Source organism: Schistocerca piceifrons, chromosome 3 (assembly GCF_021461385.2).
Source record: "Schistocerca piceifrons isolate TAMUIC-IGC-003096 chromosome 3, iqSchPice1.1, whole genome shotgun sequence".
NCBI classification, from domain to species: domain Eukaryota; kingdom Metazoa; phylum Arthropoda; class Insecta; order Orthoptera; family Acrididae; genus Schistocerca; species Schistocerca piceifrons.
This window is the reverse complement of record NC_060140.1, coordinates 261,468,057-261,482,968: the sequence shown is the minus strand read 5'-3', so window position 1 is coordinate 261,482,968 and position 14,912 is coordinate 261,468,057. Positions and strand designations below refer to the sequence as shown.

Sequence of the window (14,912 nt, the reverse complement as noted above, 5' to 3'; positions counted from 1 at the left end):
GCAAAATGACAGAGCAACCAATAGTGATCCCCTGCCTAGACCCATCTGCTAAAACAGTTACATGGTCGTGGTACTCAGATAAAATATCAGAGAACATTGCATTACAAATGAAAGCAAGAGTGCCCTCTCCTATACCACACCAAATCTAAAATCACTCTGGGCCCCTCCAGTAACCAGGGCAGCTGGCAGTTAAAACTCTGGATTTGGGTTTGTACTGTCTCCAAACCGAGTGACTCCAGCACACGCTGCACGCGGATCCCAAATAGCATCATGGCTTGTGCATGGTTGGAAGAAAGGCATCCCAGAGGTGGATGAGCAGCTGAAGTTGCAGCTGCAAGGAACTTACATGACTGACACGCCATGAGGAACTGGCAGTTCCCCCATCTCAGCACAGATGCTAGGTATGGGACTGGTCTGATAAGCACATGTGGCTAGCCGAATCCTCCCATGATGGACCGCGACAATGAGCCACATGTAAGAGGGCCTTGCTGACCCATACACCGTGCAACTGTAGTCCAGCCGCGAACACACGAAAGATCAATTAAACTGAAGGAGATGTGCCCTGTCCACTCCCCAAGACCTGTGGCTAATGCACTTGATAATGTTCAGTGCCTTCAGGGTTAAAACTGACAACCCATCTTTGCAGCCCACTCCTCTAACCCCCGCCATGTAAGTCGCAACTAACGGCTCGCCGTTGCAACACTGAAGGAGGAACAGAAAACTGCAGATTCATCTACAAATAAGGAACACTGTACATGACTCCTTACCACAGCTGTGATACTGTTGATGGCTTTGGCAAAAAGGGTAACACTTAAAACACTGCCCTGAGGAACACCATTCTCCTGCTCAAACTGATCATACAGCGTGTCACCAACTCGCATCCTAAAAAACTACTTAGACAGGAAAGACTGTATGAAGATGGGGAGGTGGCCACGAAAGTCCCATTGATGCAGTTGTGCGAGACTACAGTGTCTCCAAGTAGTATCATTTGCCTCCACATGAGTCCTGAACCCATTCATGTTCCACTGTAGTATGGAAGCCATGTCATTGGTGCATTTTAATTTACCCCTACCTTTGAACCGGGGAGGTGAAGCACTTTAAGAGCAACGGGGAGTGGAGGGGCTGCCTCCTCATAAGTCAGACTGGAAAGAATGACATCTGATGGCACTCAGGACAGCTCTTGACCCAAACGTCGTAAGCCTTTCTGTGCATCCTGATCCTTCGAGGATGAGGGGGAAAGAGGGCATGTATTGGGTCCAGCATCTGCACCATTGAACATGATGCCCAGCTTTATGCAAGACTCCCGTAACCTCGATGGAATTACATAAATGCTGCGTACAGCCGTATCAGAGTAGAGCGGTCCGCACCACAGATTGCATTGTTGAGGCATCAAAGAGTATTGAGGTGCAACCAACATGTCCATTTTAGTTGACTATGGTGGGGTAGCCACATCAACTGAGCTAGCATCAAAGACCCATTGCAAAAAACGACCAGAGTCCACAATGTTGAAGTACTGGCCATCAATGAAGAGATTTGGATGGGAATAGACTGTACAGTGATGACAGATATGCATAATATAGTCATTGGCAGCTAAACAATGAAAGCCATGAGTGAGAGCCCAAGACTGCACTCAGTGTATCGCTCTCTGTAGTGTGTCCAGCGATGCCCATCATGGACAAATAAAAATGAATGCTAAAATCATCAGCATACAAAGAGGCAGAAGCTGTAGGCCCTGCAGTCACCACAAGACAATTGATAGCCACTAAAAAGAAAGGGACACTCAAAACAGAACCCTACAGAACACTATTCTCCTGAAGAGAAAATGTGCTAGTGGGGGTGCCAACCTGTACCTCAAAAGTGCAACCTGAAAGAAAGTTCTAGATAAAAATCGGGAGCAGGTCATCGAGGCCCCACTCGTGTAAGAAGGCAAGGATGTTGTGACACTATGTGGTATATACTTTATGCAGATCAAATAAGACTGCAATGAGGCGTCGACTCAGGGCAAAAGTCATTCGGATAATACACTCCAGGTGGACTAAATTATCTACAATAAAGAGGCCTTGGCGAAAACCACCCTAGGTGAAAGTCAAATGTCCGGAGCTTCATGGATCCAATACAGTCTTTGACACACCATACATTCACGTAACTTGCAGAGGACATCAGTTAAATTTATCAAATGATAATGTCAAGTTGAAGTGATGGTTTAGCCAATTTCGCAACTGGAGTAATGACACTTTCATTAAAAAGGACAAGTATGTGACACTGGTTAGTCACCAGTGTTGAAGCATTTGGTTGTGCAGTTGGTCCTGTACAGGGGTCATGTTGGTGCAGAGAGCGAGGGCACTGGCAAATTCCCACTTACTAAATGGGCCATCATAAAGCTCCAGGTGGCGGGAAACAAAAGATAAATGGTGACATTTCAGACAGTGAGAAAATGGAATGCGGGCAGATAGTGGATTGACACTGAGGCATGTGTGAAATGGCAACCAAATTGCTCAGCAACAGAGTCCAGACTGGTGAGGGTAACACCATTCAGGAAAATTTTTGGGACCCATGTAAGAGGACAGCGGCCAAAAATGTGCCTCATCTTTGCCCACAACTGCGAATAAAAAAATCCGTTTTTCAAATTTAATACAATAACAGCCCGGACATGAAGCTGTTTAAAGGCCAAGAAGTGTTCGAGAGATGGATGCCATTTGTAGAGTTGGAAGGCACAATTTGGGGGGGGGGGGGGGGGGGGGAGGTCTTTAATAACCACAGCAGTTGTAGGATCCACCAGGGACAGTCTTCGGTTGGGGAGAACCTGAGGAAGAAGCGCTCACTGAAGCAGCTGCTGAAAGGGTCTTGTCAGTCAAACTCCATACAGACTCATCAATACCATCATGTGGTAGAGTGGTTAGAATGGCAACCAAGGAAAAGGCATCCAAATCTACATTAGTAAAGGCTCATCTGAGAGGGTGTCCAGGCAAGTGATGTCAGAGAAAAGATAAGACGATTAGAAAATGAGTGCTGTCACACAAATTGCCATGAACTCCCCACTGAAGAGAGATGAGGAATCCAAGGCTACAGAGGGAAAGACCAATAGCCGAGAATGTGATGTGTGCCCCACTAAAGTGTGTGGGGGCTTCAGCATTGAGGAGGCAGAGGTTGAGTCCTTCCCGCAAGTCTTCAACAATCCTGCCCCAGTCGGTTGCAGCAATATCACCCCATGGGGGTTATGGAAATTAAAACCCTGAAAGAGAAGGTGGGAGGGAGGCACTGAGGAGAGAGGGGGCAAGAAGAGCAGCAAGCATAGGAGGCTGGTCTGGGGGGAGATAAAGATTGCATATTGTTACCGCAGAGTCTAAATGGTTCTAAACGGCCACCACTTCCAGTGCAGTATGAAGAGGAACCGAGGAACTATCAGCGTCCATGTGGACCGATGAGTGGACACCACCGAATGCTCACAAAGGCACCAGAAGGTTTGGACACACACCACAAAGTATCGATGAATGAGAACCAACAAAATGAGATTCCTGCAATACAATACACGCTACAAAGTAGAGAGAAAGAAGAGGCTGCACTTCCAGAAGGTGAAAATCAGTACAATTCTACTGGAGGAGAGTAATACAATAGGCTGGATGAACATCGAACGGGCCTGAAGCGGTCATAGTGCTGGGTCAAGTATGTGGCCAGTAAGAATGGAGTGGCATCTATGAATATATGATTGGAACCAGATTGAGTGGGAGTGGGGACAGTTCTGGGATGATGGGGGGGGCACCTCTTCCTATTTTACATACCCTCCTCTTCTCTTTCGGAGGGCAAGAAGGAGATGTGGTCAGGAAGAGAACAAGTCGCAGCTGTATCAGGCTACAAAAGAGAATGAGCAGCCTTGAGGCTCAAAGTGTGTAGGTCCCACATTCAACTCTAAGTAACAGGCTTCTTGTACTGGAGATGCCAGAGAGGGAAGTTCTTAGAGAGAATCTCAGCCTACCTCCGGTGGGTGTTAGAGAAGGTTTCTACTTTGGCCAAGAAGAAGAAGCGGTTCCATGAGGGGACAGAATGGGAACCACCAGGGAGGAGGAAAGGGATGGACGACAGGACAGAGGTAAGGAGGAATGAGGAGGAGGAGGAGGAGGAGGAAAGCACTCAACAGAAGCTACGGTAAATGTTAAAAGCTATCAGTTGGAGACTGTTGAATTTGTCAGGTAGGGTAGACAGTTGTGTTTTGAATTCTTTAATCCTCCTTTCATTTTTATACATCAAACAAACAGTACACACACTTGGGCGGTGAGCTGTAAGGAGACCCCACATGGAGAGGGTGGCTGTAGTCGTCGCAAATAGGGTCTGCCTCGCATAATAAAGACATGCGACCAAAACGGAGACACTGGGAACAGTGCAAGGAAAGTGGGATATAGGATTACTGTGACTTTTTCCAGAAGGGTATCTCCTTGAAATGGCAGGATTGAAGCTCCGAAATCAATTGCTTTTAGGACCTCAGGACGATATGATCCCCGTGCTATGCTAGATTAGTCCTGAGTTCCTCATCAGATTGAAGGAGTCCCTATGAAAGATAATGCCCTGGATCATAATTAAGGACTGGTAAAGAGTGATGCTCATCAGGATGCCTCCTAAATGCTTGCAAGCACAAACAGAAGCTGATTGACTGACAGAAGAAGTTTTGATCAGTAGGGAGCCAGTTCGCATGTTAGCGAGTAAGTCAACTTCACCAAACTTATCTTCAACATATTCTGCAAAGACAAGTGGTTTGGCAGCAGTGAAAGTCTCCCTGTCTGTTCTGGAACAAAATAAGGAATCCTTTGCCCTTGAGGGGAAAGGTTTCTGAGCCCCACAACTGTGCGGCATCAAAATCTGTCCATTTCCTGGACTGCTCCTTCAGTATAACATTAGCTACTATGATGATATTACATATACGTCCACCATATTGTGTTAGATGAAAGAAGGACTCCTCTGTAAACAATACAGTGCACCAGGGACACAGCAAATCGAAGTCTATCTCTCATGTGCTGACCAGTTAGTCAAGATATACGGTGAGGTGGTCTTAAGTCTAAAAATGGCCAATTGGAGTCCGTTGTATATTGTTTGGTCACTGACACTGCAGCTACCTGCTGAACTTAGATAATTTTGTAGATCACAGGCAACCACAGTGCACCAGTGGAAAGAAAAATTAACCACATATTGGTCATCTCTTGTCAAAGTTTTCCGTTTCCTCTCTTACCCTTGCTTTCTTTAGTACGTGTCAGTTTCACAAAATTGTTTCCAAACCCTCACAACAGAAGATAAAGCCACATTAAGCACTGTAGGCACTGCACGAATAGTCTAAACCTTCCTCTAGTAATGCCATTGCCCAAACATGTTCTGCATCGGTAAGATGCCTCATGTTGACTGGTGAAATGTGCACAAAGAGTTCGGAGACTCACTTGTTACTTACACTCACTAGATGGGAAGGTGAGACATTGCTCATCCATTTCACTCTTAGGCATAGCATGATATGTTTGAATAATGGCACTAAGCCAAGGCTTTCAAATGTATTGAGAGGACTGTTCTCATCATTAAAACACATGGGAAAACTAAGAGCAAAAGAATATATCTTAATCACAGACTACATATGTGGTACACTCAATCCAATTCTTGTCCTTCAGTTGTTTTGAGCATTGTAGTTACACATTCAAGAGAGATTTACTTCGATTTGATTAGAGGTGGAGGGGATTATTGTTCATCATCGCGCTGACAACAAGATCATTAGAGATGGAGCACAAGCTCGGATTAGGGAAGGATGGAGAAGGAAAGCAGCTGTGCCCTTTTGAAGGAATCATTCCGGCATTTGCCTTAGGCAATTTACGGAAATCATGGCAAATCTAAATCGGGATTGCTGGACATTGGTTTGAACTGCCGTCCTCCTGAACTGAATGCAAGTTCAGTGTGCTAACCTCTGCAGTTTGATTTGATTAATATGCCATTTCCCCATATTTGATATTTTTTTTTTAATTAGATGGCTGTAAATCTCATTTAGTGACATTCTATGTTTGGTTGGGAAAATAAACTATGCATAGAGAGTAAAATTTTGAAAGTACGAAAGATGTACTGACAAAATTGAAGCTGTCTAATGGATCACAAGTCATACATGGATAACTCAGTAAGCACTGTCCATCACAGGCAAGATTCTGGGTTTGACTCCTCATCTGACACACAGTTTTAATCTGCCAAGAGGTTTCAATAAAGCAGATAAGCACTTATCATATAAAAATTACTTCGTAGTTGTTTCTGGCATCTACATTCCACTCACTATCCTTGTGCTGAAATGTCATACCAATAGCCAGAATAATGTGAGACACAATTCGAGTGACAAACATCAAATTACTTCATTTGCCATGGTGACAGGATAGCTCCTGCTCAGTCTCAAACACAATAGCTAACTCAATTGCTTGTGAACACATGGGAGAAGTGTCTTAACCATTGTTAGGGTAGTTCATAAAGGCATAAGGAAGGAAATGAAAAGAAGGAAAGCGGGAGGTCAAATTCCTCTCGAATAATCCATATTCTCACTTCATCTTATATGGAAATGATGGTTTCTCTTTTCTGCAAACATATCAATAACTAACTTACACATAAGATAAAGGAAATGCAACCACTGACCTACAGTGAACCAAAGCATGGAGCACAGAGACATGTAACAAGAATCAGTATTCACACTGGCTTTTAAGCTGTAGCTCTTTTCTTAGCATAAGTACATAAACTGACACAGCAGACACACCACACAGCCAGCTGGATGCACACTCCTTGGCCTACAGTGAGACTGGTTATTGATACTCTATTATTGAAAGCAGTTGCACAAACTGATGGAGGTGGGGAGATGATAGGGAAGGATGCAAGGAGGGGATGGCAGGAAATAGGCAGATCTTTTTAAACGGGTGACTCCAAAGCCTCACAACAAGATGAACAGAATACAGAGAATAGAGTGAATAGAGACACAGGAACAGGGAGGGGTGGGGAGAGAAAGTGGAGATGAACATGCAGGAGAGGGGTAGGAAAAGTGGAGGGAGGGGAGGAGAGAGGAGGGAGGTGTGTGTGTGTGTGTGTGTGTGTGTGTGTGTGTGTGTGTGTGTGTGTGAGAGAGAGAGAGAGAGAGAGAGAGAGAGAGAGAGAGAGAGAGAGAGAGAGAGAGTTTGTTTTATTGCTCCACTATTATGAAAATTTTTATAGCAGAATACACATACCCTAATTTGTGATTTTCCATGTTCTCCTTTAAACCTCTTAGTGGATGAAACGCCATCTGTATGTGTTTGCTCCTCCAGTGCTTCAAACAGAAATATTACAAACACGTTAAAACAAATATTGTTCTTAGTAATGATACTTAAAATCATTCAATGCTTACAAAATGAAAAATATTGATCACACTAATGTTGGAACACAGTAAACCACATTTATTTATTCTATTTATTGCAATAGTGTTTCTAGTAAGGACATTTTAATTTTCAGAGGGAATAAAAATATTGAAAGTGTGCACCATAAAATGTGGAACTCAGCACTGCTGGATGACCCCCTCACCACCTACTTCCCGTTTGTACCAAAACCCTAATTTTATTATCAGAACACTATTTGAAATTCACATCTCACTAGTAATCCACAAGACACAATAATTTAGTAGCTGCATCAGTATATGACAACTTAAATGGGCCTACTTTTTCATAATGAGCAATTAAACAACCCAGCTTGAAGGAAACGTCAGAAGATTACAGTAAAACAAAAAATACTTCACGGAAAGGTTTGTTAAAAAATGACTAGATCAAGCACTGCCTTCTGGATTATGTAAGCCTTTCTGAAACTCAGATTTTTATCACAGCACGTTAATTTCCCAGCTAAACCTCTCACAAAAATAAGAAAGGAAATGTGGTTATGGTAAAACATACCTCAGCACAGCTCAATCTCTACTACTTTATGACATTGTAACAGGGCTGAAACTACACTGCTCCAGCACACTTTGACTTATCATTTAGCACATCTCACACCTATTTTTGCACAAATTTTTACCTAGAACACTGACGGATGCTGTGTTACCATACTACTATTTTCATTAGCTCCTGAATATAACGTAAATAAATACATCATTCCATGACAATAAAAAACTGCTTACTGCTTTGACTCAGTAGTTGAAAATAGATATTAGTATTAATAATAGAGAAAAATACTTGACCCTTTGCATATAATCACTTCCTTATATCCTTTAACTTTTCAAGAAATATTAAGAACGTCTATCACTTTTCCTTACTGAAAGTGCTTGCTTCCCCTGTATTAGTTACTAAATTGCTAAATTTTACTAACTGGAGCTTTTCATTATCTCTCCATACCTAAATAGTTATTATACTTGCAATAAGCCAATAAGACTTTATTACTATGTCTCTACATCGAATCACAAGTTGTCACTATTCAAACTACTTTCTCTCAACCTAAAAATCTTTTAATGTGTTCCTGTAAAGAGAGAAGAAGTGTGAGTCACTTAGAAGAAAACACGTATTTGCGTATCTTAGCAATGCCAAATTTTGTCAACTATTCTGGGCAGAAGTGCCAACTTGAATGTTACCAAAAAGTCTGCCTTTATCTTCCAAACTCACAGACTTGTATTTTGTCTCCTAATGCTCACTTTGCACATTGTATTGTACTGTACTGTACTTCACTACTACACTTTTAGGTGACCACAGTACACATATAATTTAATATGATTTGGCATATGGGTTTCAGCAAGTAATCCTTGTGGTGTGCACGTGACAAACAATGATACAAATATTGCTCGTTAATGGCCATGGTGAAGTGAATGCAAAGGGAGGGGATGTATTCAACATTTTTCACTAAGTGAGCTTAGTGCAGATGTCCTCTACAGAATGGCAACATTCCACTTCGCAATAAGAAACCAGTCTGAATTACCACAAATCTGAATTTGTGGTGGTTTACTGCAGTTATTAACCTCTGCTTGTAATAATGGTGCCATCTAAATTGTGTGACACACTCCAGCCCCAAACACATGCTCCAGTACTTCTATGGCAGCAAATATCAACAATTAAGAAACACAACAGTATAATATTTCACATTAAATATAATAAACGATATCAATATAACAGAAGGAAACATTCCACGTGGGAAAAATTATATATAAAAACAAAGATGAGGTGACTTACCGAACGAAAGCGCTGGCAGGTCGATAGACACACAAACAAACACAAACATACACACAAAATTCAAGCTTTCGCAACAAACTGTTGCCTCATCAGGAAAGAGGGAAGGAGGGGGGAAGACGAAAGGAAGTGGGTTTTAAGGGAGAGGGTAAGGAGTCATTCCAATCCCGGGAGCGGAAAGACTTACCTTAGGGGGAAAAAAGGACAGGTATACACTCGCACACATGCACATATCCATCCACACATACAGACACAAGCAGACATATTTAAAGGTCTTTAAATATGTCTGCTTGTGTCTGTATGTGTGGATGGATATGTGCGTGTGTGCGAGTGTATACCTGTCCTTTTTTCCCCCTAAGGTAAGTCTTTCCGCTCCCGGGATTGGAATGACTCCTTACCCTCTCCCTTAAAACCCACTTCCTTTCGTCTTCCCCCCTCCTTCCCTCTTTCCTGATGAGGCAACAGTTTGTTGCGAAAGCTTGAATTTTGTGTGTATGTTTGTGTTTGTTTGTGTGTCTATCGACCTGCCAGCGCTTTCGTTCGGTAAGTCATCTCAACTTTGTTTTTATATATAAATATAATAAACATATAATATGAAACCAAAGCTAAGTTAGTTAATAGAAATCCATACATACAAGCTGACCAAATCTTCAGCATTGCATCCCAACCTCCAGTTGCTAAAAGAACAGCATTTGGGCTCACTCCAATGCATTCCACAGACCTTTCATGTCCGCGACAAATGTGAATACATTCAACAGAATTGTTTGAGACATTCCATTCCCATATCATAGCAGTCTGATCTTGAGATGCACTACAACAATGATCAAGTACCAGCATTGACAGAATGTAAAGAATTTCATAAGATGTGTTGATGTCTTGTCATACTAACCTGACAAATGATGCTCGATTGTCATCAAGTGAAATCCATGAGAGAGCTTTTACTGGTCCTGTGTGCCCAGGTATTGTTAATTTGTGTTTTCCTTTGCTTGTCCATATGTGCAAAGTGTTGTCATAGCAACCTGAGAGAATCCTAACAGAAAGCAGACACACTTTATGATTGAGCAATCCAAACATTGAAACAGTGAGGTGGAGGTGCTTCAGTGGTGAAAAGAACAGCTGAAACAACTTTTATACGTAAATCAAACAAGCTTTTTTTATATATAAAACACTGAGCCCTAAATTAACTAACACCATAAACCTAATTTGGACTGGCAATAGTACTATAATACTGTTTATGTATGTGTGGGTGTGATTTTGTGCAACTGATCTAAGGCATTTTAATCTACTAACAAATAAAGGAAATCATTATGGAAGACAAATTACTTTTCAGTGAATTCTGTGACTCAGTAAATAATTAGTTTACTTATCTTTGGGCAAAAAAGATTGTAAAAAGTTACATCAAATAGTTCAAGTAATTGACACAAGGAAGGAAGGGCACACAGAGCAGAACACTGTGTTGGCCACGAAGTCAACAGGGACTGAGCACAAGCTCAGATTGGGAAATAGATATTGGCAATAGTTCCTAAATTATTTAGGAAATTTTAATCTGAATAGGTGGACAGGGGTCTGAACAGCAATCCTAACAAATGTGAGTCACATGTCAACCACTGCGCCACACTGCATGGATAATTCACAAATCAGGTGATTTGCACAGTGAGAAAATGCTCTGCAAGGTTTGGTTACGGATCATCTTATCTTCCTCACTACAAGTTAATGACAAATCTGGCAGATGGAAAGTCCCAAGCCAAAACAAGGCATCTGGAATAGACAACATTCCCTCAAAATTATTGAGATCCTTTGAAGAGATACACAAGACAAAACTTATTCTAGCTGTTATGCAAGATATAGGTGAAATTATAATAATCCCAATTTGAAGGAAGGCAGTACTGAAAGCTTGAAAAGTGATACAAATTTTTATAGAAATATGGAAAGACTGGTAGAAGCCAACATTGTAAAAGGTCATTTGGTGTTCTGGAGAATTGTAGGAACCTGGGAGGCAATACTGACCCTATGAGCTATCTTACAGGAAAGACTGAAGAAAGAAGAAAGGCAAAACTACATTTATATCATTTGTAAATTTTGAATTTTTTTTTAAACTTCAAAAGATTGACTGGAAAAACTCTTTGAATTCTGAAGGAAGCAGGGACAAAATATGTGGAGCACAACATTAGCTGCAACTTTTACAGAAACCAGGTTGCAGTTGTAAAAGGCAAAGGATATGAAAGAGATGCAGTAGTTGAGAAGGGAGTGAGGTTTGGTTGTAGCACATCTTCCACATTATTCAATACTTAGATTGTACTAGCACTAAAGAAAAACCAAAGATAAATTTGGAAGAGGGATTTAAGCTCATGGAGATGAAATTAAATCTTTAACGATTGCCAATGACATTGTAGTTCTGTCCGAGGTGCCAAAGAACTTGGATGAGAATGCAAACAGAATGGTTAGTGCCTTGAGGAAAAGTTATACAATGAACATCAACTAAAATAAAACAAAGGTAACGTAGTCAAATGAAATCAGGCAATGGTGAGGGAGACACATCAGGAAATGACACACCAAAAAATATAGAACAACTTTGTTATTTGGGCAACAAAATAACTGATGACAGACAAGGCAGAAAGTATGTAAAATGCACACTGGGAATATTAGTAATTAATGTGTTTCTAAAAAATAGAGATTTATTAACAACAAATACAAAAAAATCCCCCCCCCCCCATGAACCATGGACCTTGCCGTTGGTGGGGAGGCTTGCGTGCCTCAGCGATACAGATAGCCGTACCGTAGGTGCAACCACAACGGAGGGGTATCTGTTGAGAGGCCAGACAAACATGTGGTTCCTGAAGAGAGGCAGCAGCCATTTCAGTAGTTGCAAGGGCAACAGTCTGGATGATTGACTGACCTGGCCTTGTAACAATAACCAAAACGGCCTTGCTGTGCTGGTACTGCGAACGCCTGAAAGCAAGGGGAAACTACAGCCGTAATTTTTCCCGAGGGCATGCAGCTTTACTGTATGATTACATGATGATGGCGTCCTCTTGGGTAAAATATTCCGGAGGTAAAATAGCCCCCATTCTGATCTCCGGGCGGGGACTACTCAAGAGGCTGTCGTTATCAGGAGAAAGAAAACTGGCGTCCTACGGATCGGAGCGTGGAATGTCAGATCCCTTATCGGGCAGGTAGGTTAGAAAATTTAAAAAGGGAAATGGATAGGTTGAAGTTAGATATAGTGGGAATTAGTGAATTTCGGTGGCAGGAGGAACAAGACTTCTGGTCAGGTGACTACAGGGTTATAAACACAAAATCAAATAGGGGTAATGCAGGAGTAGATTTAATAATGAATAGGAAAATAGGAATGCGGGTAAGCTACTACAAACAGCATAGTGAACGCATTATTGTGGCCAAGATAGATACGAAGCCCACACCTACTACAGTAGTACAAGTTTATATGCCAACGAGTTCTGCAGATGACGAAGAAATTGAAGAAATGTATGATGAAAGAAAAGAAATTATTCAGATTGTGAAGGGAGATGAAAATTTAATAGTCACGGGTGACTGGAATTCGAGTGTAGGAAAAGGGAGAGAAGGAAACATAGTAGGTGAATATGGATTGGGGCTAAGAAATGAAAAGAGGAAGCCGCCTGGTAGAATTTTGCACAGAGCACAACATAATCATAACTAACACTTGGTTTAAGAATCATGAAAGAAGGTTGTATACATGGAAGAACCCTGGAGATACTAAAAGGTATCAGATAGATTATGTAGTGGTAAGACAGAGATTTAGGAACCAGGTTTTAAATTGTAAGGCATTTCCAGGGGCAGATGTGGACTCTGACCAAAATCTATTGGTTATGAACTGTAGATTAAAACTGAAGAAACTGCAAAAAGGTGGGAATTTAAGGAGATGGGACCTGGATAAACTAAAAGAACCAGAGGCTGTACAGAGATTCAGGGAGAGCATAAGGGAGCAATTGACAGGAATGGGGGAAATAAATACAGTAGAAGAAGAATGGGTAGCTTTGAGGGATGAAGTAGTGAAGGCAGCAGAGGATCAAGTAGGTAAAAAGACGAGGGCTAGTAGAAATCCTTGGGTAACAGAAGAAATATTAAATTTAATTGATGAAAGGAGAAAATATAAAAATGCAGTAAGTGAAACAGGCAAAAAGGAATACAAACGTCTCAAAAATGAGATCGACAGGAAGTGCAAAATGGCTAAGCAGGGACGGCTAGAGGACAAATGTAAGGATGTAGATGCCTATCTCACTAGGGTAAGATAGATACCGCCTACAGGAAAATTAAAGAGACCTTTGGAGATAAGAGAACGACTTGCATGAATATCAAGAGCTCAGATGGAAACCCAGTTCTAAGCAAAGAAGGGAAAGCAGAAAGGTGGAAGGAGTATATAGAGGGTCTATACAAGGGTGATGTACTTGAGGACAATATTATGGAAATGGAAGAGGATGTAGATGAAGATGAAATGGGAGATATGATACTGCGTGAAGAGTTTGACAGAGCACTGAAAGACCTGAGTCGAAACAAGGCCCCCGGAGTAGACAATATTCCATTGGACCTACTGACGGCCGTGGGAAAGCCAGTCCTGACAAAACTCCACCATCTAGTGAGCAAGATGTATGAAACAGGCGGAGTACCCTCAGACTTCAGGAAGAATATAATAATTCCAATCCCAAAGAAAGAAGGTGTTGACAGATGTGAAAATTACCGAACTATCAGTTTAATAAGTCACAGCTGCAAAATACTAACACGAATTCTTTACAGACGAATGGAAAAACTAGTAGAAGCCAACCTCGGGGAAGATCAGTTTGGATTCCGTAGAAACACTGGAACACGTGAGGCAATACTGACCTTACGACTTATCTTAGAAGAAAGATTAAGGAAAGGCAAACCTACATTTCTAGCATTTGTAGACTTAGAGAAAGCTTTTGACAATGTTGACTGGAATACTCTCTTTCAAATTCTGAAGGTGGCAGGGGTAAAATACAGGGAGCAAAAGGCTATCTACAATTTGTACAGAAACCAGATGGCAGTTGTAAGAGTCGAGGGGCATGAAAGGGAAGCAGTGGTTGGGTTAGGGAGTAAGACAGGGTTGTAGCCTCTCCCCGATGTTGTTCAATCTGTATATTGAGCAAGCAGTAAAGGATACAAAAGAAAAATTCGGAGTAGGTATTAAAATTCATGGAGAAGAAATAAAAACTTTGAGGTTCGCCGATGACATTGTAATTCTGTCAGAGACAGCAAAGGACTTGGAAGAGCAGTTGAATGGAATGGACAGTGTCTTGAAAGGAGGATATAAGATGAACATCAACAAAAGCAAAACAAGGATAATGCAATGTAGTCGAATTAAGTCGGGTGATGCTGAGGGAATTAGATTAGGAAATGAGGCACTTAAAGTAGTAAAGGAGTTTTGCTATTTGGGGAGCAAAATAACTGATGATGGTCGAAGTAGAGAGGATATAAAATGTAGGCTGGCAATGGCAAGGAAAGCGTTTCTGAAGAAGAGAAATTTGTTAACATCCAGTATTGATTTAAGTGTTAGGAAGTCATTTCTGAAAGTATTTGTATGGAGTGTAGCCATGTATGGAAGTGAAACATGGACGATAAATAGTTTGGACAAGAAGAGAATAAAAGCTTTCGAAATGTGGTGCTACAGAAGAATGCTGAAGATTAGATGGGTAGATCACATAACTAATGAGGAAGTATTGAATAGGATTGGGGAGAAGAGAAGTTTGT

The 14,912-nt window shown here is 41.5% G+C and overlaps 1 protein-coding gene across 1 annotated transcript in view; it reads right to left on the bottom strand.

Annotated features, from left to right (window-relative positions):
• LOC124788163 (ribosome biogenesis protein WDR12 homolog) overlaps positions 1-14,912 on the bottom strand; it is a 49,931-nt gene that overhangs the window by 29,156 nt on the left and 5,863 nt on the right. Inside the window, exons 4-6 of the mRNA XM_047255316.1 lie at positions 10,060-10,200; positions 9,806-9,981; positions 7,218-7,297 (exon numbers count right to left, since the gene is read on the bottom strand). Of these exons, the coding sequence (XP_047111272.1) occupies positions 7,218-7,297; positions 9,806-9,981; positions 10,060-10,200 (397 nt within the window). The remainder of the gene's footprint in view (positions 1-7,217; positions 7,298-9,805; positions 9,982-10,059; positions 10,201-14,912) is intronic.